Source organism: Oratosquilla oratoria, chromosome 23 (assembly GCF_046742065.1).
Source record: "Oratosquilla oratoria isolate Oo_2021 chromosome 23, ASM4674206v1, whole genome shotgun sequence".
Lineage (NCBI taxonomy): Eukaryota > Metazoa > Arthropoda > Malacostraca > Stomatopoda > Squillidae > Oratosquilla > Oratosquilla oratoria.
Window position 1 is genome coordinate 24,271,593 of NC_134799.1, and position 27,074 is coordinate 24,298,666.

The 27,074-nt window shown below is 37.9% G+C and overlaps 1 protein-coding gene across 2 annotated transcripts in view; it reads right to left on the bottom strand.

The window, feature by feature from the left end:
• LOC143038031 (C2 domain-containing protein 5) overlaps positions 1 to 27,074 on the bottom strand; it is a 212,490-nt gene that overhangs the window by 19,020 nt on the left and 166,396 nt on the right. For both annotated transcript variants that reach the window (XM_076206886.1, XM_076206887.1), the window contains exons 16-18: positions 21,948 to 22,160; positions 16,894 to 17,125; positions 3,572 to 3,945 (exon numbers count right to left, since the gene is read on the bottom strand). In XM_076206886.1, coding sequence (XP_076063001.1) covers positions 3,572 to 3,945; positions 16,894 to 17,125; positions 21,948 to 22,160 — 819 coding nt within the window. The remainder of the gene's footprint in view (positions 1 to 3,571; positions 3,946 to 16,893; positions 17,126 to 21,947; positions 22,161 to 27,074) is intronic.

Sequence of the window (27,074 nt, forward strand, 5' to 3'; positions counted from 1 at the left end):
AGAATACTGCCATCAAGTATTCCCACTTGAGTTGTATGAGGCAACAAAAAATAGGATGGGGAGAGGATTAGGCATCCTTTTCCCTGTAGCCCTAAAGGGGATATTCCTAAAAAATGTAAAGGCATAAGAGGGTCAAGGAGTTTTCCAACCAGTGCCCTAAGGTTTAGGTCTTTTAATGTGCATGGATGTGGTACAGATGAGAGTAAAAGGGAAGAGATAGGCATTATGTTGGTGAGAGGAAAGATGGATGTGTTGGCATTGAGTGAAACTAAGTTGAAAGGGAGGGGTGAGAGTTTGGGAGTGTAGTTGGGAGGTTCTTAGGAGTAAAGAGAGGACATGGAAGAGAAGGGGTGGCTATTCTAGTAAGTGAAGGGATGGGTAAGTGTGTGGTGGAGTGGAAGGTTTCTTCAAGGTTAATGTGGATGAAGGTGAAACTGGGAAGGGAGATGTGGGTTTTTGTAAGTGCATATGGGCCTAGTAGTGAGAAGAGTGTAGAGGAAAAGAGGCTTTTTACCTAGTTGTATTATTAGGGAAGGGAGCTATGCTTGTGGTGTCCTATCTTTGTATCTCTCAGCAACAAGTTTTTTCTTAAAATCTTGAATAGTATTTGCACACATTGTTTCTTTATCTAAGTTATTCCAGATATCCAGCACTCTGTGTGGGAAGCCATTTTTTTTTTTTTCAGATCTCTTCTATAGTTATCCTTTTTGAGTTTCCTTTTTAGTGGTCAGACAGATATGTGAGAAAGCTTTAGGAAAAAGGTAAGGATGTTCTTTGGGCCTTTATGGGTTTGGAAAAGGCTTATGACAGGGAAGACAGGAAGGCACTGTGGGAGGTATTGCAGATATATGGTATAAGAGGAAAGCTGTTAAGAGCAGTTATGAGTTTTTATGATAGTAGTAGAGCCTGTATTAGGATCAGAAATGGAGAGAGTAAGTGGTTTGAGGAAAAGGTGGGACTTTGCCAGGGATATGTTATGTTCCATTGGCTATTCAATTTATACATGGATGCGGTGGTGCGAGAGGTAAATGCAAGGGTAATGGACCAGGGATTGGAGATAGTTAAAGAAAAAGTAGAAAAGTGGGAGATAAGCCAGTTGTTGTTTGCTGATGACACTGTGTTTGTAGCAGGATCAGAGGAGGGATTAAGTTAGTGACAGAGTTTGCCAAAGTTGTGAAAGAAGGAAGTTGTAGATAAACGTGGATTAAAGGTGATGTGATGTGCAAGGGGAGAATGTAGCAGCAAATTGGAAGTGAATATTAAGGGAGAGAGGCTGGAGAAAGTGGATAACTTTAGATACTTGGGTGTGAATGTGGCAGGAAAGGGAGGAGTGGAGGTGAAGGTAGAATATAGATTTAGAGAAGCAAGTAAGTGCCTTGTGGGATTAAAAAATGTAATGAGAAATAAACATTTGGGGATGGATGCTAAGAGGATATTGTACAAAGGAGTGATTGTGGCAACAGCACTATATGGGACAGAAACATGGAACATAAGAGAGGAAGAGAGAAGGAGTTTGAATGTGTTTGAGATGAGGTGTCTGAGAAGTATGATAGGGGTTACAAGTTTGGATAGAGTGAGAAATGAAGAGGTGAGGAGGGGAGTAGGGCTGGTAAGGGAGTTGGGATATAGGGTTGATGGAAGAGTATTGGGATGGTTTGGACAAATGGAAAAAATGTGTGAAGAAAGATTAGTAAAAGAGGTGTGGAAGGCAGAGGTGGAAGGAGTGAACATATGGGGGTGACAAAGGGTGAGATGCATGGATGGGGTAAAAGGGGCATTGGGAAAGAGGGGAATGTCTATTGAGGAAGGGAAAAGACAGAAGATAGGGGTGTATGAAGAATGGTTGTGTATAGATGATGCTGTGATGCATGAAAGGGAGTGGGTGGAGGGAGTATGTGTGAATTATATTTTGATGCAGCCTGAAGGGTTTCTTGCCATTTTCTCTTTTTCTGCATGAGAGGAGAGGGGAATTCATCAATTGAATAAAGTGGCCTTGCTGTGAACATGCTGTATCTTGCTACACTGCTTCTGACCCAGGGCAGTGAGCAAGATGTAGGGATGACCTGTCATCCAGGAGGAGCCAAGATAAGAGGGAGGGAGGGTGGTGAATGGGAGTGGAGTATGTGGGGATGAAATGGGTGTGAGTGGATGTTATTATTTTGTTTTTTGGATATCTCCCTTGTAAGGGGGAAATAGCTATTGGTATATGTATGTATATTCACTTATGGATCTTTAAAAGTCTAGTCATTCCTGCAAACTATGTAATAAATGTTATACCCTTGACACTAAATATCACCAAGGAACCTGAAAGTGATCCTGCAACATGGGTATCTGAGAGAACCATTTCCCTGATCCCCATCTCCAAAACCTATTAACACCCTCATCTCTATATGGAGGTGCAGCCCCAAGGAGATAACCCTCTACCTCAATAATGGGTCCAAGATCTCTCTTTACTCTCTTCATCTTTATTTCTTTAAACTTTTCATATGAGGAGAGTTGAACATAGACAATTTCTTCTAAGACAGATCTATAAAAGGACCTGGGAACCTCCTTGTGGATGAGGTCTCATCCTTTACCCATGCCCACTGCATGGATCAGGATCAATGCAGCAAGACACAGTGCCTCCACAACAGGACCTAACAATCAAAGTTAGTTTACCACCACTGTTTCATTACATGACAACCCTTGTCTCCTCCTCCACTCCATAATTTCCAGAGTAGACAAGAAGAAATCCCTTTGGGCCATGTAAATTTATCCATTCACAACCACTCTCCACTCAATCTATATCTTGCCCTCTCCCTTCCCTGCTCAACAGACATTACCCTTGTATCTAATATCACCTTCACTTCATCTATCCATCTCATTCTCTGTCTTCCCCTCATGTTCACTCCATCTACCTCTGCTTTTCACACTCTTTTTGTTCATCTTTCTTCACTCATTCCTTCCCTATGCCCAAACCATCTCAGTTTTCTTTGATCAACCCTAAGTGCTAGCTCTCTTTTCACTCCTGCTCTCTGCCACACCTCAATTCTCAATCTATCCATCCTCATAACACCTACCATACTTTTTAAACCTTTCATCTTAACCCTTAGCATACACTGATGCCAATGTCAGCATCACAAGGGATGAGTGGGTATATATGGATGCTGGTGTCAGTGTCCTGATTATATTTATTTTGTAATTGCAGCTGAGTGACCTCCATATTCTCTGAATAGGCTTGCTTGTGTTTTCTGTGGTTATCAATATTAAGGGTGACAGAGAATGAGTATTACAGCTGTAACTTAATATTTTAAGACACGCATGTTGTGATGAATCATCAAATCATCATACATCAGGTAGCCCACAATGCATGTGAGTATTCGAATTGTATTGAAGAGGTTACATTTAGGTTCCTCCTTTCTGCCTCACTTAATTCCAAGTCTCTACCCCTTGTAGCATCATGCACACAATCACCCTTCATCCCTAATGAAAAGTACATAGGTCAAAATGAAATGTAAAATATAATGTTTATATTATAGATATTGGCATGTTCAAGGTATATTGACTTTGACTGAATACACAAATTACTTACATGATAAACAATTGAAGATTTAGCATCATGCCTGGAACGGAGTGATGATCTTGCTGATGACGATGATGACAATGATGCACCTGATGCAACTGAAGGGAATGAAAGGGTGGAGGCAGTTGTTCCTAATGATTGCCATGAAGATACACCAGGGAGGCTTCCCACTGGTGCAGCTGTGCTGGTAGAGGTGGTAGGAGTAGTCGTTGTGGTAGACACTGTTGTGGTTGATGCTGCAGCTAGAGGTGCTGCTGTAGTGACTGCAGTTGATGCAGTTGATGCAGTAGATGAAACAGTGGAACTACAGGATTTGGTTTTTCCATTAAGTTCCTCTGTACCATGTACTACTTCCTCCATCTTGAAAATCATTTCCCCTTCATCTGTGCAAAAGAATACATCTGTGCTACACCATTATCAATTTTGAAAGTACATACATACATATACCAATGGCTTTTTCCACTTACAAGGGAGGTAGCCAAAGTCAAAGGCATAAATCCATTCCCACCTGTTTCATCTCCACATACTCCACTCTCATTCACCACCCCTCCCCTCTTATCTTGACTCCTGGATGACAGGTCACCCCTGCATCTTGCCCACTGTCCTCGGTCAAAAGCAATGCAGGAAGACACAGCAAGGCCACTTCATTTATTTGGTGAGCCCCATCTCCGTCCCCTCATACAGAAAAAGACAAGGAGAAATCCCTTTGGGCTGTGTCAAAATATTCACACATACTCCCTTACCTTGCCCCATCCCCAACTCACCCCCTACCATGCATCACAGCATCATCCATACATACCCATTCTCCACTCACCCCTATCCAACTTACTCGAATTCTACAACACAGTCATCTCAAATTATGACAAAAGAACCAATATAGATTTAATATATTAAGACTGCAAAAGCTTTTGATACTGTCCCCCATGAAAAGCTACTTACTAAATTACCTTCACACGAAGTAAGTGGTAGCCTATTAAGTTGGACTAGAAATTGGTTGAATGATCAAAAACAGAGTTGTTTTACATGGTAAAACTTCTAGATGGAAAAATATTACAAGTAGAGTTCCTCAGGGTTATATTCTTGAGCCACTTCTATTCATAGTATATATAAATGATATAGACCACAGACTAAAATCTATTGTCTCCAAATTTGCTGAGGATACAAAATTGTGCGGTATGGCAAATGATCACTTAAATCAATTAGATATTCATAAAGATTTAGATGAATTACAGCAATGGACTGAAAAGTGGCTAATAAAATTTAACACAAGTAAATGCAAGGTTATGCACATAGGCAAAAGTAGCAGTAAATATGATTACAAGTTATTTGGAAATTCATTAACAAAAGTGGATAGTGAGAAGGATCTTGAGGTAATTATCAGTAACGATCTCAAAACATCTAAGCAGTGTATTTCAGCCTCTGAGAAAGCAAATAAGATTCTAGGACCGATTGCACAATGTTTTGATTTCAAAAGTCCATCTCTCATTAACAAACTATATAAATTGTTAGTTTGTCCACATTTGGAATATGCTGTTTCTGTATGTTCACTGAATCTCATTAAAGACATTGAAAGATTGGAAAAAGTACAACAGCGAGCCACAAAACTGATTCCAAATATAAAAAATAAATCATACAAAAATCGACTAAAACATATGAATCTGCTTTCCCTAAAAAAGTGTAGACTCAGAGGTGACTTGATACAGGTCTTTAAGATTCTAAAGGGGATTGACAACATCAAAAGTGACAAAATTTTTACACTGAATGAGAAGCTGACTAGAAATAATGGTCTCACACTGTTAGGAAATAGATTCAATTTGGAAGTGGGTAGAAACAACTTCACCAACCGTGTAGTTAATGAATGGAATAGACTTCCTGCAGAGACAGTACAATGTAGTTCAGTTTGAATCTTTAAGATTTGTTTAGATAAACATCTAAGCAAGATGCTGTAATGACTGCCATTTATTTTATATTATTTGTTATTATTTGTCTGTTTATTTGCTTGATTTTCATTATTATATATCTGTCAATTTATTATTATTTACTATTTACCTGTTTGTTTATTAACTATACCTATGCATTTATTTATCTTATCTATCATCATTTATATCATTATAAATTTAAATTCATTTCATATTTTTTATCATTATTATCTTTTTTTGCATCCAACCTAGTTATGGACCAAAAGGTTTCCTGTTGGCATATTCCATCCTTTGTAATCTTCTGTCTTTTCCCTTCCTTCCTCAACATTCCTCTCTTTCCCAATGCCCTTTTTACCCCATCCATCCATCTCATCCTTAGTCACCCCCTCATTACCACTCCCTCCACCTCTGCCTTCCACACCTCTTTTACTAATCTTTCTTCACTCGTTCTTTCCAAGTGTCCAAACCATCCCAATCCTCTTTCATCAACCATATCCCCCAACTCCTTCTCCATCTCCACTCTCTTCTTCACTTACTCGTTTCTCATTCTATCCAGCCTAGCAATCCCTACCATATTCTCAGACATTTAATCTCAAACACATTTAAACTCTTCCTCTCTTATGTTCTATGTTTCTGCCCCACACAGTGCTGTCAGCACAATCACCCCTTCATCCAATCTCCTCTTAGCATCAATTCCCAGATGCCTATTTCTCATTTCACTTTTTAATCCACTAAGGCATTTACTTGCTATTCTCAATCTACATTCTACCTCCACCTCCACTCCTCCCTTTACATGCCACATTTGCCCCAAAGTATCTAAAGCTATCCACACTCTCCTGCCTCTCTCCCTTAATACTTACTTCCAATTTACTGCCATCCTCTCCCCTTGTACATCTCACCACCTTACTTTTACCCACATTTATCTTCAACTTTCTTTTTTCACACACCTTCCCAAACTCTGTCACTAACTTCCTTAATCCCTCCTCTGATCTTGCTACAAATGAGTGTCATCAGCAAACAACTGGCTTATCTCCCACTTTTCTCCATTTTCTTTAACCATCTTTAATCTTCAGCCTATTACCCTTGCATTTACTTCTCACAACACCCCATCCATATATAAATTGAACAGCCATGGCATACATGACACATTTGTGGTGAAGTTCCACTTTTATCTCAAACCACTCTCTCCATTTCTAATTCTAACACTGGCTCTACTACTCTCATAAAAACTCTTGACCGCTTTTAACAGCTTTCCTCCTATCCCATATATTAGCAATACCTCCCACAGTGCCTTCCTGTCTACCCTGTCATAAGCCTTTTCCAAATACATAACGGCCCAAAAAATGTCCTTATCTTTTCCTAAAACTTTCTCACATATCTGCCTTACCACAAAGTTCTGATCCATGCAACTCGGGATCCGGGCCGGATAGCGACTGTCAAAACAGCGACAGTCATAATAGCGACTTCATAAGGGCGACGTAATCAGGTGAGCGACTTTCAAAACGGCGACTGTCCTAATGGCGACCGCATTATAACAGCGACTGTAATAATAGCGACTTTACTATCGACCGGTCAGAATGGTCGCAGACTTATGTTTCAATTGCTTGTGTTTTCGTGTTTGTATTTGCGCGTTCAGTTGTGTTTACTTTGTGAGATAGGTTCAGAATGAAATATGCTCAAAAAGTCGCAGACTTATGTATCTATCGCTCTTCGTGAGATAAGTTCGCTGAAGTGAATTTACTGGTCGGTTGCTCGGTCGTCGGTTTTTTAATTCTTATAATAATATTTTTCTTTCAATAATAAGTAAATAATAATAGCAACATTTAGGATTGGCCGAAACGTCGTACCCTGCAGAGTTCTGGCCGAAACGTCAGTTGCCGAAACGTCTGTGGCCGAAACATCCTACATTCCATGCGCTCCCCTCCTGCATGCTCATAATGATGTTGAACTTCTGGACTGGGTTCAAAATAATTGTTTGCACTATCTTGGCGTTGAATCTATCTTGACATTAAACATCATGGTAACACAGAGCGTTACCATGACTTTTAATAACAAGATAAACTAACGCCAGAATTAGTTTTTGGACAACCCAACCCTAGACTCCTTGTTATGATATGTTATCAATGTTAGGCAACTTTTTGTGCAACAATAACACCATTTACCTTAGTCCACACATGAAAGCTTTATAATTTTAATTTAGATAATTTGGTGCACTGTATAGAAATTTAGATAATTTGTTTAATAAATTTAATTTCGTTGTCACACAGTATGTGCAAAAAATATTGTCACTTGAAATGATATTTCTTTCATTATTTTAATAATATATTTTCTTTCAATAATAAGTAAATAATAATAACATTTGGAGGACAGGCCGAAACGTCCTACGTCGGGTTTTTTTAATTCTTTTAATAATATTTTTCTTTCAATAATAAGTGAATAATAATAGCAACATTTAGGATTGGCCGAAACGTCGTACCCTGCAGAGTTCTGGCCGAAACGTTTGTGGCCGAAACATCCTACAGTCGATGCGCTCCTCTCCTGCATGCTCATAATGATGTTGAACTTCTGGACTGGGTTGTTCAAAATAATTTTTTTCACTATCTTGGCGTTAAATCTATCTTGACATTAAACATCATGATAACACAGAGCGTTACCATAACTTTTAACATCAAGATAAACTAACGCCAGAATTAGTTTTTGAACAACCCAACCCTAGACTCCTTGTTATGATATGTTATCAATGTTAGGCAACTTTTTGTGCAACAATAACACCATTTCCCTTAGTCCACACATGAAAGCTTTATAATTTTAATTTAGATAATTTGGTGCACTGTATAATTTCAATTTAGATAATTTGTTTCATAAAATTAATTTCGTTTTCACACAGTATGTGCAAAAATGTTGTCACTTGAAATGATATATATTTCTTTAATTCTTTTAATAATACATTTTCTTTCGATAATAAGTAAATAATAATAGCAACATTTGGAGGACTGGCCGAAACGTCCTACCCTGCAGAGTTCTGGCCGAAACGTCAGTGGCCGAAACATCCTACATTCCATGCGCTCCCCTCCTGTATGCTCATAATGATGTTGAACTTCTGGACTGGGTTGTTCAAAACAAAATTTTACATTATCTTGGCGTTAAATCTATCTTGACTTTGAGCATCATGACTATCAAGATAAACTAATGCCAGAATTAGTTTTTGAACAACCCAACCCTAGACTCCTTGTTATAATATGTTATCAATGTTGGGATACTTTTTGTGCAACAATAACACCATTTACCTTAGTCCACACATGAAAGTTGTATGATTCTAATTTAGATAATTTGGTGCACTGTATAATTGCAGTTCAGATAATTTGTTTCACAAATTTAATTTCGTTTTCACATAGTATGTTCAAAAAATATTGTCACTTGAAATGATATATATATATATTTCTTAATTCTTTTAATAATATATTTTCTTTCAATAATAAGTAAATAATAATAGCAACATTTGGAGGACTGGCCGAAACGTCCTACCCTGCAGAGTTCTGGCCGAAACGTCAGTGGCCGAAACATCCTACATTCCATGCGCTCCCCTCCTGCATGCTCATAATGATGTTGAACTTCTGGACTGGGTTGTTCAAAACAAAATTTTGCATTATCTTGGCGTTAAATCTATCTTGACATTAAGCATCATGAACATCAAGATAAACTAACGCCAGAATTAGTTTTTGAACAACCCAACCCTAGACTCCTTGTTATAATATGTTATCAATGTTAGGCAACTTTTTGTGCAATGATAACACCATTTACCTTAGTCCACATATGAAACTTGTATAATTTCAATTTAGATAATTTGTTTCATAAATTTCATTTCATTTTCACACAGTATGTGCAAAAAATATTGTTACCTGAAATGATGTATAAGTAATTTTTCTTTTAATTATTTTAATAATATATTTTCTTTCAATGATAAAAAAATAATGATAGCAACATTTAGAGGACTGCTGATGCGATAATGTCGCTGTTATGACAGTCGCTCTTATAATACAATCGCTATCATGTGGTCGCTGTTGTGATGGTCGCTGTTTTAAAAGAATCGCGATTGTGTAGTCGCTCTATTGACAGTCGCTGTTATGACAGTCGCTATTTGGAACCCGAGCCATGCAACTCCTACCTGTTCTAAATCCACACTGTTCCTCACCAATTACTCCTGTTCCTCTCAATCAAAACCCTCCCAACTACACTCAACAAACTGATCCCTCTGAAATTACTACACTCACATTTGTCCCCTTTTCCATTGTAAAGCGGAACTGTACAGGCACTCCTCCAGCACTCTACCCTCTTTTAGACAAACATTAAGCAACCTCACCAGCCAGTCCACCATCACTGTACCTTCCTTTTATATACAATATGCATGACACCCATCTAATTCAGGTGCCTTACCTGCTCTCATCATTTTAATAACTGTTTTCACCTCATTTTTTCTTAATTTTCCTCCATTTTCCTCATTCACCTCAGTCTTCCTTTTCTGTATTTCTCATTTCTCTCTATATAGATTTCCTCCTTTAGTTCAACCTCTATAAATATGTGGTCACTCTTTTTAAATGGTGTCTTGTATTCAATTTTATTCACAATTTCAGGTTCTGTTGTAAATATTAAATCTAGACTTGATGGTTCTCCATTACTTCTATATCTGGTATTTTCCTTTACCCATTGTGTCACTGTATATCTTATAGCCATGTCAAGTAATAAATTTCCCCATAGATCCTCTCCACCTTTCACTGTCATCTCTTTACAACAGATTTCCTTGCAGTTAAGATCTCCAATAAGTACCAGGTCACCTCCATCCTTCAGCATCTTGTTTAATGAATGTCTTGTATCTTCTAACATTTTTGAATGATCGCCCTCTTTCCAAGAGCCTGTTTTTGGGGGCACATAAATCACCACCACAAACATTCTATTTTTCATGTCACTGTCTTCAGCTTTCATCATGATCATTTCCTCACTGTTTTTACCCTCCATAACCTTTGTCACATTTAAATTTTTCTTGGCCAAAAACATTATTCCTCCACCCTGTTTCTCATTTCTGTTTTTAATCCAATAACTATGCAATCCATGTCCAACACTATTTGGTGGTAATGGACCCCATAATTTCATCTTCACAATTCCCATTATATCTGGCTTTTCATCTGATGGGCAATCATTTAGTTCACTCAATCCATGTTTGTATGGGCCATTTTTTTTTTTTTTTTTCTTCTCCATCTCATTTTCTGTACCTTTCATTTCGCTTACCTTGGTGTACCATTTTCTCAGCCTCATGTATAAGACTCTCCAATAGAACTCCTTGCTTTTGGTCTCTGTTCTCTACAAGCTTTTTTCTTTAGCTTCATCTCTTAGCGACTTCTCTCTTTCTCTTTCCTCAACATTTCTTTCTCTATTTTCCATATATTGTTGTAATACTCACTCTTTGCTAACTTACTTGAATTTGCTAGTATGTCTTCTGCTACCATTTGTGATATTAGTTTTATCTTTAGAGGTCGACTTATTTCTTTAGAATATTGTCCCATTCTATATACTTCTATTTCTTTTTCTATTTCTTGGTCATCATCTTGTACTTCTTTTAGAATTGTTTTTGCTGTTTCTTTTTCTGCTTTTTCTCTCAGGAAATGAGAAACATAGAAAAGGAAGACTAATGTACAACAAAACGAATTTTGAGAAACTCAAAAAATTCTTTCAAAATGCAAACTGGGAAAACTTTTTAAATGGAGAAACAAAGATGGAAGAGAAATGGAGCATATTAAAAGAAAATTATAATGAGGTAATAGACATATGTACCAAAGAAGAAACAAGAATGGGTGTAAAGTGCTGGTACAACAAAAAATGTAGCGAGGCTAAAGATAAAAGAGACAAACTTGGAAAAGATGGAAAAAAGACAAAAAAATGAGCAAGTGGCAAATATACATCAAACTAAGAAATGAATATGTAAAAGAATGCAGGGAAGAAAAGAGAAACTATAAAAAGTACATAACAGAAAAATGCAAGGCCCAACCTAAACTATTCTACAGGTATGTGAATGACAAACTAAAAGATAAACACGAAATAGTGAAACTGTGTCGAGGAAACAATGAATGTATAGATGATGTAAAAATGGCTGAAATTATGAACAAATATTTTAAATCTCTATTCACAATCGAAAGTATACAAAATTGGGAGGAAGGATAGAGAGTAAGATCCCCCAACAAAAGAAATAACGGTGACATAGAAGGAAATAAGGGACCAAATAAAAAACCTTGATGTCAGGAAATCACACAGGCCAGATGAAATTGCAAATTGGATATCAACCACTTCACTACGGGACTTAAATCTCGCGGGCAGCAGCCAATGCCAGCCGTGCGAAGTGTCGTAATAATACTCGCATAATAAAATATAGTCACCGCTTATATCGATCGTTCTCTCTTTCACCCATGAATTTTGAAAACCACAGAGAATGGGATTCAGGGCACATTTGGGAGAATGTAAAAACACATGGGCGACTACAATAAATATAATCAAGACGCCGATATGGCAGCGTCGCGAATCCACTTGCTCCTCATGATGCCTACGTGTGCAGCACCGTATGGAAGGGGTTAAAAAAATGTATAGCTGAACTAACAGACAAATTACACAAGATAATCTATTTCTCACTCAAAGAAGGAAAAGTACTACAAGATTGGAAAAATGCAAATATTGTACCAATATATAAAGGAGGGGACAAGGAAAATCCAACCGACTACAGACTGGTCTCCCTTACAAGCACAATAGCAAAAATATGTGAAAAAGTTATCAAAAGTAAACATTTAGAAAAGAATAATATACGGGGCTATAGGCAAGATACAGGGATGACCTGTCATCTGTGAGGAGCTAAGATGAGAAGGGGGAAAGGGTGGTGGATGGGAGTGGAATGGCTGGGAGTAGGTATGTGTCTTTGACTTGGCTACCTCACTTATAAGGGGATAAAAGCTCTTGGTATATAGAATAAAGTAGATAATTTTAAATTCTTGGCTATCTCCCTTATAAAGGGGAAGAAGCCTTTGATACATAAATTTAAACTCATAAATGGTTTGAACTTAGACTATATCATCTACATTATTCCAGGAGTTTGCACACTGTTATCTGTATTTTCTTTACATTCTTAGGGCATGTGGTCTTTTTTCAACTCATTCCCATGATCTCATCTCTTCCTCTCCAATCCTTCAGTTATTTGAACATTACTATCAAGTCATCTATTTCTCTCAGTGTACAGTTTATTTGTAAGGCTAAGAGCAATTTTGGTCACTGTTTGTTGAATTTTTTCAATTCTTTTATATCTTCCACTTTGTACAAGAATACCACTGCTGCATCTTCCAACACAGTATGAATAAGGCCCTATTATTATTTTTTTTCCCTTACCTCTTCATTCACCTTGCTCTTCAGCATTTCATGCCTTGTCCACAACCTTACTTCTGTGTTTGTCAGGTAGCAAGCTATCCTTTATCAACACTCTTACACCTTTCTCCTCTTTTGACTTTGTAATTATTTCACTTCTCATTGAATAACCTAACGATAGTCTTTTTAGGCTATGTTCTATTTCCAATACTTTACCCTTCCTGGCATTGAAATTACTTTTCTATTCTTGGCTCCAGGTATATACTGTCTACATCTTTTTTGCAACAACTTACAGATCTCTTAATTTCTCACTCTTCTCATGATCTTTGTATTGTCTGCAAACATATTAGTGTAGCATGTCACAGCTTCCATTATATCATTTACATAGATGAGGAACATTAAAAGAGGTGGTATCAATCCTTGCAAAACAGTGTGAATTACTTCCTTCCATTCTGACTTCTCATAATTCACTAGAGTCCTTATGTACCTGTTTTTCAGGAAATCTTTCATTCAGTCAAATAATTTACCTCTTAATCTTCCAATATGTTCCAATTTTCATGATAATCAACTGCGAGTTACCTTGTTCACAAGTTTCTCTAAATCTAGGTACATACAATCCACTTATTTCTTTTCTCTTGCAGCACATCAACCACTCTAAAGTAAAAATCTAAAAGGTTTGATACAAATTATCTTCCAGATCTGAAGTTGAACATAATGTCTACCAAAATGTCCAACTCTTTAAGGTATTCTACCCACTCTTTCATTACTCTCTCACACAATTGCACTATCATGCTGGTCAGGGGTACTGGTTTGTAATTCAGTAGGGTCTCCTTATTTTCTTCCATACACATTGGTACCATGTTAGTACTTTTTCAATCCTATGAGTGAGTGCAGACTGATCACCACTCAGAAAAAATACTGACCACCTTTAACTTCTACTGTCCCTCCTTTATTCTACTTTCCTTTTCACTTCTATCCCTGAAGACAGAAGCACTGGCTATCACCCCAATAAAATACTAAAACACCTGACTCCCAAATTCATGGCTTCCTCATTTGTGAGGTGCCAAGATAGGAGGGAGGGAGGAGGCTGGAGGGGAGTGGAATATATGGGAAATGAAATGGGTGGGAGTGATTTCTATGCCTTTTTCTTTTTGGCTACCCCCCGTGTAAGGGGGGAAAAGCCTTTGGTATATGTATGCATGCATGTACATATTTGTGGGACAGTTCCACATTTCCTGCTTTGTCTCTAATATTTCCAGGCCCTCTCACAGTGTCAGATTTTACCTGTGTGTGACAACAGGCTGTTCCTTGTCACCTGTGTCCCATTGTTCACCAACTTGTCTCATCTCCTATAAAAGGTGCCTTAAAGCAGTATGGAGAAATTAAAAAGATGTCAATAGAAGTAATGAAAGGAGTGTATAAAACAAAAGATGTACCGACTGTTATGAATGGGAGTGAGGCCTGGGTGATTAGCATAAATGAGAAAATCATATGGTGGCACTGGGAATGAAATGTTTGAGGGATAAAAATGGATTTTGGGATTATGACAAACATAGGAACAACAGATTCATGAGTGGACTAGGGTATAATTGGGTTTGGGAGACAGAGAACAGGAAAACTTGAGATAGTTAGATCTTGTTAATGAGAATAGATGGGAGCAGATATCTTCAGAGGGTGCATAAATTAGTGGTATCAGGTGTATGAGCAAGGGGTGGACCCAGAAAAAGATGAATCAATCAATCTGTTAATCAGTTGCCCTAGGTCTCTCTTGCAGGAGACTCATGGCTACCAAGTAACAGGTTAGACCATTGAATGGAAGAGATATTGTGGGACATTGTAGGATAAGGTGTTGAGTGTCCACAGTGGTGGTTACATTTAAGGCAGATTGATTCTGTGCCCAGCCTTATTCTGTGTAAGTATTGTTTTAATGATGGATGGTGTCTTGAATGCAATAATGCCAGTGCAGTTCTTACTTCCCTTGAGAAGGATTTTTCTGTGGGGCTATCTGGAGGGTTGTTGAAGCAGATGAGGACATACCTTCAGGCTGCATCATCCTTTTATCCAATCAGAATTTCCCACCACTATTTCCCATTTTTTGTACTCTCTGTACTCAAACAGTCCACAGCATCCAAATCCCCCTTTATCTCATCCATTGATCACCTTCTAGGTTTTCATCTCACATTCACTCCATCCACTTTTGCTTTATACACTTTTTTGCGTCTTTTCTTTTTCACTTTCTATGTATACCCAAACCACCTTACCACTCTTAGATCTACCATATCTGACAGCTCTTCAATTCTTTGCCTCAGCTCCCCATTCCTCACTTTTCATTCTTGTAGCAACATCTATGACATTTTTCAAATGCTTCATCACAAAAACAATATTGACTCTTCCTTTCTATGTCTCCTCCAGCAGTGACCATTACCTTCCCCAACAGTCCAAGCACATAGGGTAAAGGTGATGGTTTTGGCCACAGCTATATACCCTCTGGAGCATGCTCCTTAACCACTTCACTCTGGGCCAAAACCTCGCGGGCAGCATTAGCTGCCTGACGTACGATGTTGCGTCATAATACTTGCATTATAAAATAATAAAGTCACAACAGTATCGATCATTCTCTCTTTCACCCATGAATTTTGATAACCATAGAAAATATGATGAAGCCAGTTTACAGAGTATGAGGGTCACGCAGGTACAACTACAATAAATATAATCAAGACGGCGACATCGGCATCCTTGCGTACCCACTTACTCCTCATGACGCCTACGTAGGCGTCACCATATGGAAAGGGTTAACTTCTTATTTTCAAGTCTACTCCATACAGTGCCATGGATAGAACCACTCCTTCATACAACAACTTCTTTGCATTCATTCCAAAATACATATTTCTCATAACATTTCCTGTTCCCCCTACACCTTTATGCTTTTCTTTTACCCTATAATCTATAAGTCACCTCCACATCTACTCCTCTGTTCACTGTCACTTGCAACCCAAAACACTTAACATTTTCCACTTCCTCCAGCCTTTCACCCATCATCATCACATTCAACCTGTCACCATCTCCATTCCCTGTAGTTCTTGGTATTTTTCTTTTGCCCACATTCACTTCTTTCTTCTTTCACACACCTAGAATACTAAATCACCTAATGATTCAGTCTCTCCTCAATATCAGGCAGAAAAACAGTGTCAGCTGCAAATAACTGGTTCACTACCCACATGATTATGATAATGAAATATAAGTCATCCTAATAATTAATGCACGATTAATTTAAACTATTTTAAAGTTAAGCAGAACTTAATCAGGCATGATAGTCGTCATGTAATACTTCTTACTTATATGTATGGGTTACCAATGCAAACACTGCCAAAAGGTCCAGTCAGATATAAGGCAGAATAACTAATTTCTAAAGTCTCGATTATATTCTGCAGGGCCTACAGAATTTTACAATTTCCATTTAAAAATTTCCTTTCTGTCAATAAAGATGAAGACTCAAAATGAATGGAGAAAGAACTTTCAAAATATGTATATCAGTTGTGTTGGGTGAGTGTATGAATGAGAAAAAACTGAATCAACTTTCAGGCAAGAGTTTACAGCAAAGAAATTTTATAGAAAGCTGTAGAATTCAAATTCCATGGCCATAGCTGTTATATCAAGTGGGTAGCTAGAAGGAAAATACAAACTATGGTAATTACTGGGGTTTAGCTTGTTTGAACTCCTGAGTAATATGTCTGTCATAGTACCTGTGGAATGGATAAAAAATGTTAGAACAATACATATCTGTATGCCAAAGATTACTGAGAACTTCGCATGGATAAAGATAATCAGTAGACTAAAGATGCTGAAAAAAATGTGTAACATTTGAAAGGCATGCACCTGGTTAAGTCATAGTTGTCGATCATGAAAGAAAAAATATAAACACCTTGTCAATGACTTAGCAAGAGGATTTGGCAAAACTTCTCTCAATATCACAATCTATTACATATACTTTTCACCCTAAGCAGCATTAGCACTAACCCTGTTTGTGTTTCTTAAACTGGTCTCCTGATCCTCCTTGGCTATTATGCTGTGGTGGACATATGTGTTGTACAGCATTACATGTGTGAGGTATAGAAGGTGTGGGTGCACCCTGTCCCAACACCATACCCAGAATACTGATCTGCACTTCATCCTCCTCTGGCAATTCAACGTCTATCTTGATACCTGCCAGCACACAAGGGGACAACTTCCGAACCTTGAAGTATATACTCTGAAACAGTGAATTTTTAAAAAAACTTTAATTTGACCAAATTAAATTTCAAAAGTACAATGATAAAAAATTACAACACATGCACAAATTTACTTTTGCAGATCTTTCATAATATTTAACTTCTAAATTTATATAACTAATAAAACTCAGTGTTGAATTATGCATGCCCCACATAGAGAGAATGGAGGTTACGTAGGTACGACTGCAATAAATATAATCAAGACGCCGACGTCGGCATCATCGCATACCCACTTGCTCCTCATGAAGCCTATGTAGGCGTCACCGTATGGAAGTGGTTAATCCCCCCTCTGATCCTGTCACAAGCACAGTGTCATTACCAAAAAACAACTGGCTCACCTCCCACTTCTCTCCATTGTCTTTAAATATATCCAATCCCCTGCCCATTAACCTCACATTTACCTACCCTACAACCCCATGCATATACAAATTGAACAGCCAGGGCAATATGACAACCCTAATGCAGCCCCACCTGTACCTCAAACCACTTTCTCTCTCCATTTCCAGTTCTAACACAGGCTCTACTACATAAATCCATACATATACCAATGGCTTTCTTCCCCCTTACAAGGGAGGTAGCCAAAAACAAAGGCATAAAATCCAATGCTACCCATTTCATCTCCACATATTACACTCCCACTCACCTCCCTCCCTCTTATCTTGGCTCCTGGATGATGGGTCATCCCTGTATCTCGCCCGCTGCTCTGGGTTAGAAGCAATGTAGCAGAACACAGCACATCCACAGCAAGGCCACTTCATTTAATCAGCAACCTCCCCCCTCCATCCCCTCATGCAGAAAAAGAGAAGATGGGAAGAAATCCCTTCAGGCTGCATCAAAATATCATTCACACATACTCCCTTAAATCCCCATCTCCTACCCACTCCATTCCATGCATTACAACATCATCCATACATAATCATTTTCCACTCACCCCTATCTTCTGTCTTTTCCCTTCCTTCCTCAACAGATATTCATTCCCCTTTCCCAATACCCCTTTTACTCCATCCATCTCATCCTTGGTCGCTCCCTCATGTTCACTCCTTCCACCTCTGCCTTCCACACCTCTTTTACTAATCTTTCTTTACTCATTCTTTCCATGTGTCCAAACCATCGCAATACTCTTTCATCAACCCTATATCCCAACTCCCTTTCCACCTCCGCTCTCCTCCTCACCTTGTTTCTCATTCTGTCCAGCCTAGTAACCCTTATCATACTTCTCAGGCATTTTATCTCAAACACGAAAGGAAGTGCAGTGATTGAGCACCTATCTAGCGGTATTGTCGCCAAAACGAAGGAAACTACAGTAGTTGTTATTGTGCGGGATGTGTAGGCTATGTTTCTCGTGTGACCTATAAAGTATAATCCAGTTCTTGAAATAAGTATAGTTTGGCACAAAGGAGAAAGATAAGGATGAAAGAATATTAAACAATCCAATGAAGAGAGGACTGGATATAAGTAAAGTGGAAAGTCCAAGAGGTGTCATCCCCCAAAAAACTTGTTTGATTGATACTTCAAGAATAAACCAAAGGTGGGAGAACAACAGTTTTTCAGGTTTTCAAAGAAATCCAGGAGAAAAAGGTAAAAGCTTAGATATAGATAGAGAAGTTAGTTATAGTAATGCATTAAGAAATCGCAGAGTAAACGAATTATTGGAAGAAATCATAGATTTAAAATTGGACTACCGAGCTGTACTTAGGGAATTACTTTGCGTAAGAGTAATGAGCAAATGATTAGAGAATTAAGTGACCTAAAGAGTGAAATTTATATCCTCAAAAGGGAAAACGAAAAAATGAAAAATGAGGACAAAAATAAAAATGAAGAACTGAAAAAGGAGGTCAAAGAGCAATTACAGGTAGTGACTGGAAAGGGGGAAGAGTCAATTAAAGAAATGGTAAAAAAATAGTGGTTACACTAATAAGACCTAAACTAGAGTATCCTGCAACACTATGGGCACCTAGCACAAAAAAGAACATAAGAAAATTAGAAAGATTCCAAAGAGCAGTGACAAAAATGGCACCTACACTGTCAAATTTGATATATGAACAAAGATTGGAGAAATTACATCTATAAACACTGGAACAGAGAAGAGAAAGAGGTGATTTGTTGACCATTTACAGAATTATGAAAGAGATGGAAATTCTCGATAGAGACGATTTATTAAAATGGGACAGAAGAGAAACAAGAGGACATGAAAAGAAGCTAAGGAAGGTCAGTTACAGAAGAGACCTGAAAAAGAATAGCTTCCCACATAGAGTGATTGATGTCTGGAACAAACTAAATGGAGAAACAGTGAGTGCCAAAACTATACAAAAATTTAAGAATAAATTGGATGCGGAGAGATATGAGAACGGGTCATTACGAGCATAGCTCTCATCCTGTAAATTATAACTAGGTAAATACAACTAGATACAACATTTAAACTCTTCCTCTCTTATGTTCCATGCTTCTGCTCCATATAGTGCTGCTGGCACAATCACTCCTTCATACAATCTTCTCTTAGCATCCATTCCCAAATGTCTATTTCTCATTACACTTTTTAATCCCCCACGGTATTTACTTGTTTTTCTCAATCTATATTCTACCTTCACCTCCACTCCTCCCTTTCCCACCACATTCATAACCAAGTATCTAAAGCTATCCACTTCCTCTTGTCTCTCTCCTTTAATACTCACTTCCAGTCTGCTGCCACTTTCTCCCCTTGTACACCTCATCTTCTTACTTATACCAACATTTATCTTCAACTTCCTTCTTTTGGACACCTTCCCAAACTCTGTCACTAACTTCCTCAATCCCTACTCTGATCCTGTCACAAGTGCAGTGTCGTCAGCAAACAACAACTGGCTTATTTCCCACTTTTCTCCATTATCTTTTACTATCTCCAATTCTTGACCCATTTCCCTTGCATTTACCTCTCGCACCACCCCATCCATGTATACATTGAACAGCCAAGGCAACATCACACATCCTTGGCAAAGTCACACCTTTACCTCAAAACACTCACTCTCTCCATTTCTGATTCTATTACAGGCTCTATTACTCTCATAAAAACTCTTAACTACTCTTAACAGCTTTCCTCATATCCCATATATCTGCAATACTTCCCACAGTTCCTTGTCTACCCAGTCAGAAGCTTTTTCCAAATCCATAAAGACCAATGAAAATCCTTACCTTTACTTAAAGCTTTCTTACATATCTGTCTTACCACAAAAATCTGATCCACACTGTTCCTCAACAATTACTCCTTCTGTTCCTCTCCTAATCCTCTCAACCAAATCCTTCCCAACTACACTTAACAAACTAATCCTTCTGAAGCTACTACACTCATGCTTGTCCTCCTTTCCCTTGTAAATTGGAACTACACAGGCACTTTTCCAGTCCTCCAGCACTCTACCCTCTCTTAAACAAATATTAAATAACCTCACCAGCCAGTCCACCATCACTGTACTTCCCTTTTATAGACATTTTGCAAGACACCCATCCAACCCAGGTGACTTTCCTGCTTTCATCATCTTAACAACTGCTTTCACCTCATCTTTCCTTATTTCTCCTCCATTTTCCTCATTTATCACTGTTATTTTCTCAGTGCTTCCCACTGCAATTTCCTTTCCCTCCCTATCTTCCTTCACATTTAGAAACTCCCTAAAATACTCTGCCAATCTTCCTCTTACTGGTGTCTCTTCCATTATCATCTCTCCATGTGCACCTTTTACCTTTTCTTCTCTACTTGATTCGCCTCCTCTTCCTCTCTTAATTTCTTTCGAAAACATCTTTTTATTACTTTCAAAATTTTCTGTCATATTCTTACCCCATTTTACATCTGCTCTCCTCTTTGCCTCCTTTATCTAATGCTTTACTTTTCTTTTCTTTGTACCTCTCATATGATTCTCTTGTCCTATTTTGTAACCAATCTGTGAATGCTTCTCCTCTTCTACAACCTTTTTTGCTTCCTCATCCCACCACTCACTACCCTTCCTTCTATTTCCTTCCTGTGTCTTGCGACACTGCTTCAGACCCAGGACAGTGGACAAGATGCAGGGATGATCCATCATCCAAGAGTTGCCAAGATAAGAGGGAGGGTAGATGGTAGAGGGGAGTGGAGTGTATTAGGGATGGAATGGATAGGAATGGTTTTTATGCCTTTGTTTTTTGGCTACCTCCCTTGTAAGGGGGGAAAAACCTTTGGTATATGTATGTCAAAATAGACAAATAAATTGTTTGAAAAAAAAAAAAGATAAAACAAAAGCAAACAAGTTCATAAGAAATGAGTAAAAAAAATTAAAAAAAATCCTGAAATTGAAAGAGGGTGACACTGCCAAAGCACCCATGGTCGCAGTGGGTGACACTTAACAGGTTAAGTTCCAAATGTGTTACCAGCACAACCACCCCTTCATCAGTCTCCTCCTTGCACCCATTCACAGATGCCTATTCTCATGAAACTTTTTATTCCCCATTGGCATTTGTTTCTCTCAATCTATACATTCTTTAAGAAGTAGAATAAAAACTCAGGACATTGGTGAAGGGCCTTTGAGTCAACTGACATGGCCAGGCCTACTTGGTATTGATACTATTTCAAAGCTGGATGGTAGCCCAAATGCAGTCATGCCAGTATGGTCTTTGCTTGTTGTAGAATGGATGTCAATGAATCAAAGCATACACCCACTCCATACACATTAAAACCTATTTCATGTTCTTCTCATCCTCAGTTTCATTTTTACTAATTTAAGCCCATTCCAATCTACTTAAATTCTTCATTCTATCTCTTATCACTTTTTTTTTTTAAGTAAATTCATAAGTAAGACTTACCTGGAGAATCCTATCAAAATATTGGTTGAAAGTTGTATGACTGACATTTGGTAGTATCTTGGACCTCCATACCCTGGTGAACATTTGTAATCCTGCCACAATTTGGTCTGGAGGCACACCTGGGGGAAGTTCTGTAGATACAACCTCCACATAGTTTGGAGGCCTTGGCTCTAGTAGCACACTTATCATCTCTGCATCTTCAGTGTCATCCAACTGCAGGAGACAATACATACGTTAGTTTGGATTGTAAGAACCTTCAGCTTATTCTAATTCACTCTGAGTTTGTGCAGTTTTATACCCAATGATTTCTCTAATGCATTTGTTAAGTTTTTTTCATTTATAAACCTGGAATGAGTTCTTTTCATGTCTCAATACCAATATTTTAACTTTATAATAATTGTTGCTTCATTTCAATTAACTGGAAACCTGCCTCAAAAAAGTCAGCAACAGCTCCTGGGCTCTTCCCATGTATCTCACAAGGAATAAACTTTGGACTATTGTCCTACTATGTTTGTTGTATCAGTATAGACCTATTTCTGTCACCAGTTGACCAGAGAAGGCAGAGAAAGAAGAAGTGGAGGAGGAAGAGAAGGAAGAGGAAGAAATGGAGGAGGTGGAAAAGGAGAAGAGAAGTAGGAGTAGGAGTAGGAGGAGAGGGAGGGAAAGGAGAAGGAGCAAAAGGAGGGGTGAAGTAACTAGTTGTTAGCACTCTATAAGAAAAAGTTGGGGCAAAACAGTTCTAATTTATAGAAAGATCACTGGTTTAATGACCAAGTGTTAGCCCAGTGGGACATATTAATGGATAGCCATAAATCAATATGTTGCCCCCAGCCTCTATTGCAGGGGACATGGAACCATCGATCTGGGCCAGAGGACACTCAAGGAAAAAATACTGTGTTGTTGTCAGGGAATAGCTAATGTAAGACAGTGCAATATAAGGTGGTCTGTGCTCTCTATGTGATGGTTCCAGCTAGGGCAGTTTTGATTCTATAGCAAGGGCTATTCTGTACTGGTATTCTCAATGCTGGATGGTGGTTTGAGTGCAAGTGTGCTTGTGTGGTTCTTGCATCTTTTGGGAGGAATTTTTCTGTGGGGTTTATGTCAGAGTGGGGTAGGGGTGGGGGGTTGGAGTAACGAGTCTGGTGGTGGTGGGAAGCAAGTCAATATCTATGGGAATAAAAAGTTTCAGGAAAAATAAGTATCTGGGAATGAATCCAAAAAGAAGACTGGAGAGGTGTGGGGGATGGGGTGGGTTCTTTATTGGATCTGTGATCAACTGATCACTATTAAACCTATTTCTCCCACCTTTTCACATAGGATAACTGACAACTGGTGAATGCTCCACCCCTCCAACTCCTACAAGCTGGTGACATAAAAACAACCTCAGAGAAATCTATGGGAAGGCCCAGGAGCTATTACTAGCCACCGTGGGGCTGTAGCCTTAGTCAGTGAAACTAAAAGTAACAATTATTATTCATAGACCAAGAGAGTGGCTGTGACACAATAATTCACATTAATAATTATTGCCTTTGAGTTTCACTAACTGGATATAGCCCCATGTTAATCAGCAATGGTCCTAAGGTCCTTCCTTGGAACTCTTAGGAAAGAAATGTTGGACTGTTGTCTGTACTGTAATATTGCTAGTCTATTTCTAATGCCTTGGGGGATTAAAAATTGTTATGAGAAATGGGTAATTAGGAATGGATGCAGAGAGATTATATGAAAGGGTGATTGTGTCAACAGCACTATATGCAGCAGAAACCTGGAATTTACTAGAGGCAGGGAGGAAAACTTTAAATGTATTTACCTAGTTGTATTTTACGGGAAGACAGCTATGCTCACAGTGACCTGCTTTTGTATCTTTCAGCATCCAGTCTGATCTTAATTTCTTGTATAGTTTTTGCACTCACTGTTTCCTTATCCAATTTATTCCAGATATCCACCACTCTGTGTGGGAAGCTATTCTTTTCCAGATCTCTTCTGTAACTATCCTTTTTAAGTATATTTTCATGTCTTCTTTTTCTCCTATCCCACTTTAGAAAACTATCTCTATCAAGGATTTCCATCCCTTTCATGATTCTGTAGATTGTTAGTAGATCTCTTTCTCTTCTTTGTTCCAGGGTTGGTAGTGCCAGTTTGTCCAATCTTTGTTCGTATGTCATTTTGGAGAGTGTTGGTGCCATCTTTGTCGTTGTTCTTTGAATTCTTTCTAATTTCTTTATATTCTTTTTAGTACTAGGTGTCCATAATGTCGCAGCATACTCCAATCTTGGTCTTATCAATGTAACAAATATTTTCTTAACCATTACTTCATCCATGTAGTCAAAGGCCACTTTCATTGATCATGATAAATTGAGAGTTTCTCCAACTATTTTGTTGATATGTTTGTCTGGTACCATGTCATTGGTGATAGTTACTCCTAGGTCTCTTTCTGAATTGACTTTTTTAACTTCCTTTGTACCAATTTTATATTGTCCCGATATTCTATTTTTGCTTTTTTCAAATTCCATCATACTACATTTCTTGATGTTGAACTTCACTTCACACTTTCGACTCCATTTCCAGACTTTGTCCAGGTCTTTTTGTAGTGATTTGCAATCTTCCCCTGTACTTACTCTCTTTAGTAGTTTCGCATCATCTGTAAAGAAGTTCATATAACATTCCACATCTTCATCCATGTCATTTATTTATATGGCAAACATTATATAAGGAGCCAATACAGAACCTTGTGGGACTCCATTTATCGTTTCTTTCCAGTTCGAGTTCTTGTCTCTGAGTACCATTCTCATTTTTCTCCCATTCAAGAAATCTTTCATTCATTCCAATAACTTTCCTTGTATTCCACCTATTGTTTCAATTTTTCTTAGTAGCTTTCTGTGTGGTTCTTTATCAAATGCTTTTTGTATATCTAAGAAAGCACAATCTGCCCATCCGTCCCTCTCTTTTATTATTTCTATTAGCCTCAAGTAAAAGCAGGGCAGTAGACAAGATGCAGGGATGACCCATCATCCATGAGGTGCCAAGATAAAAGGGAGGGAAGAGGGTAGATGGGAGTGGAGTATGTAGGGGATGGAATGGGTGGGAGTGGTTTCTATGCCTTTGTCTTTTGGCTACCTCCCATGTAAGGGGGAAAAGTGCCCTTGGTATATATATGTAAAAGCATATCAAGTTTGTGGCACATAATCTTCTGTGTCTAAATCCAAATATTTTTGGATTTAGTATATTGTTCTCCTCCAAATGTTTAATCCATTTACTTTTCATAACTTTTTCACATATCTTTGCTATTGTACTTGTATGGGAGACCGATCTATAGTTGGTTGGATTTTCTTTGTCCCCTCCTTTGTATATTGGTACAATATTTGCATTTTCCCAATCTTGTGGTACTTTTCCTTTTTTGAGTGAGGAATCAATTACCTTGTGTATTTTGTCCATTAATTCATCTATACATTCTTTCAATATCCAATTTACAATTCCATCCAGCTTGTGTGATTTTCCGACATCAAGGTTTTTTTTATTTGATCCCTTATTTCTTTGTGTGTCACCGTTATTTCTTTCAATGGGAGGGATCTTTCTATCTGTCCTTCCTACCAATTTTGTGAACTTTCAATTGTGAATACAGATTTAAAATGTTTGATCATAATTTCAGCCATTTCTACATCATCTATATATTCATTATTTCCTTCACGCAGTTTCACTATTTTGTGTTTGTCTTTTAGTTTGTCATTTACATACCTGTAGAATAGTTCAGGTTGGTCCTCGTATTTTTCTATTATGTCTTTTTCATAGGTTCTTTTTTCTTTCCTGCATGCTTTTACATATTCGTTTCTTAGTTTGATGTATATTTGCCTTTTGGTAATTTTTTTGTCTTTTTTCCATCTTTACTTTATGTATACCTGTTTTTGTTTCTTCTTTGGTACGTATTACAAAGGATTACAAAGGCGGAGCATGCCGACAGGAGACCTTTTGGTCCATAACTAGGTTAAATGTAGAAAAAAATGTAATAATGATCAATAAATTAAAGAAAAATAAATAAGTTATAATATAAATAATAATAAATAAAATAAATAAATGCATAGTTATAGTTAAATAACAAACAAACAGGTAAAGAGTAAATAATAGTAAATTGACAGACAACTTATAATAAAAATCAAGCAAATAATAAACAAATAAACAAATAAACAAATAATATAAATTAAACGGCAGTCATTACAGCATCTTGCTTAGATGTTTATCTAAACGAATCTTAAAGCTTCAAACTGAACTACATTGCACTGCCTCTGCAGGAAGTTTGTTCCATTCATTAACTACACAGTTGGTGAAGTTGTTTCTATCCACTTCCAAATTAAATCTATTTCCGGACAGTTTGAGAGCATTATTTCTTGTCGGATTCTCATTCAGTGTGAAAATTTTGTCACTTTTCATGTTGTCAATTCCCTTTAACCCCTTCACTCTGGGGCAAAATCTCGCGGGCAGCATTAGCTGCCAGACGTACAATGTTGCGTCATAATACTCGCATTGTAAAAAATAAAGTTACCGCTGTATTGCTCGTTCTCTTTCACCCGTAAATTTTGATAACCATAGAAAATATGATGAAGCCAGTTTACATAATATGGGGGTCACGCAGGTACTACAATATATCTAATCAAGACGCCGGCATCGGCATCCTCGCGTACCCACTTGCTCCTCATGACGCCTACGTAGGCGTCATTGTATCGAAGGGGTTAAAATCTTAAAGACCTGTACCAAGTCACCTCTGAGTCTATGTTTTTTAGGGAAAACAGATTCATATGTTTTAGTCGATTTTTGTATGATTTTTTTTTTTTTTTTTTTTTAATTCAGTTTTGTGGCTCGCCGTTGTACTTTTTCCAATCTGTCAATGTCTTTAATGAGATTCAGTGACCATACAGAAACAGCATATTCCAAATGTGGACAAACTTAAGATTTATATAGTTTGTTAATGAGAGAAGAACTTTTGAAGTCAAAAGATCAAGCAATCAGTCCTAGAATTTTGTTTGCTTTCTCACAGGCTGAAATACACTGCTTAGATGATTTGAGATTGTTACTGATAATTACCCCGAGATCCTTTTCACTATCCACTTTTGTTAACGAATTTTCAGATAACCTGTA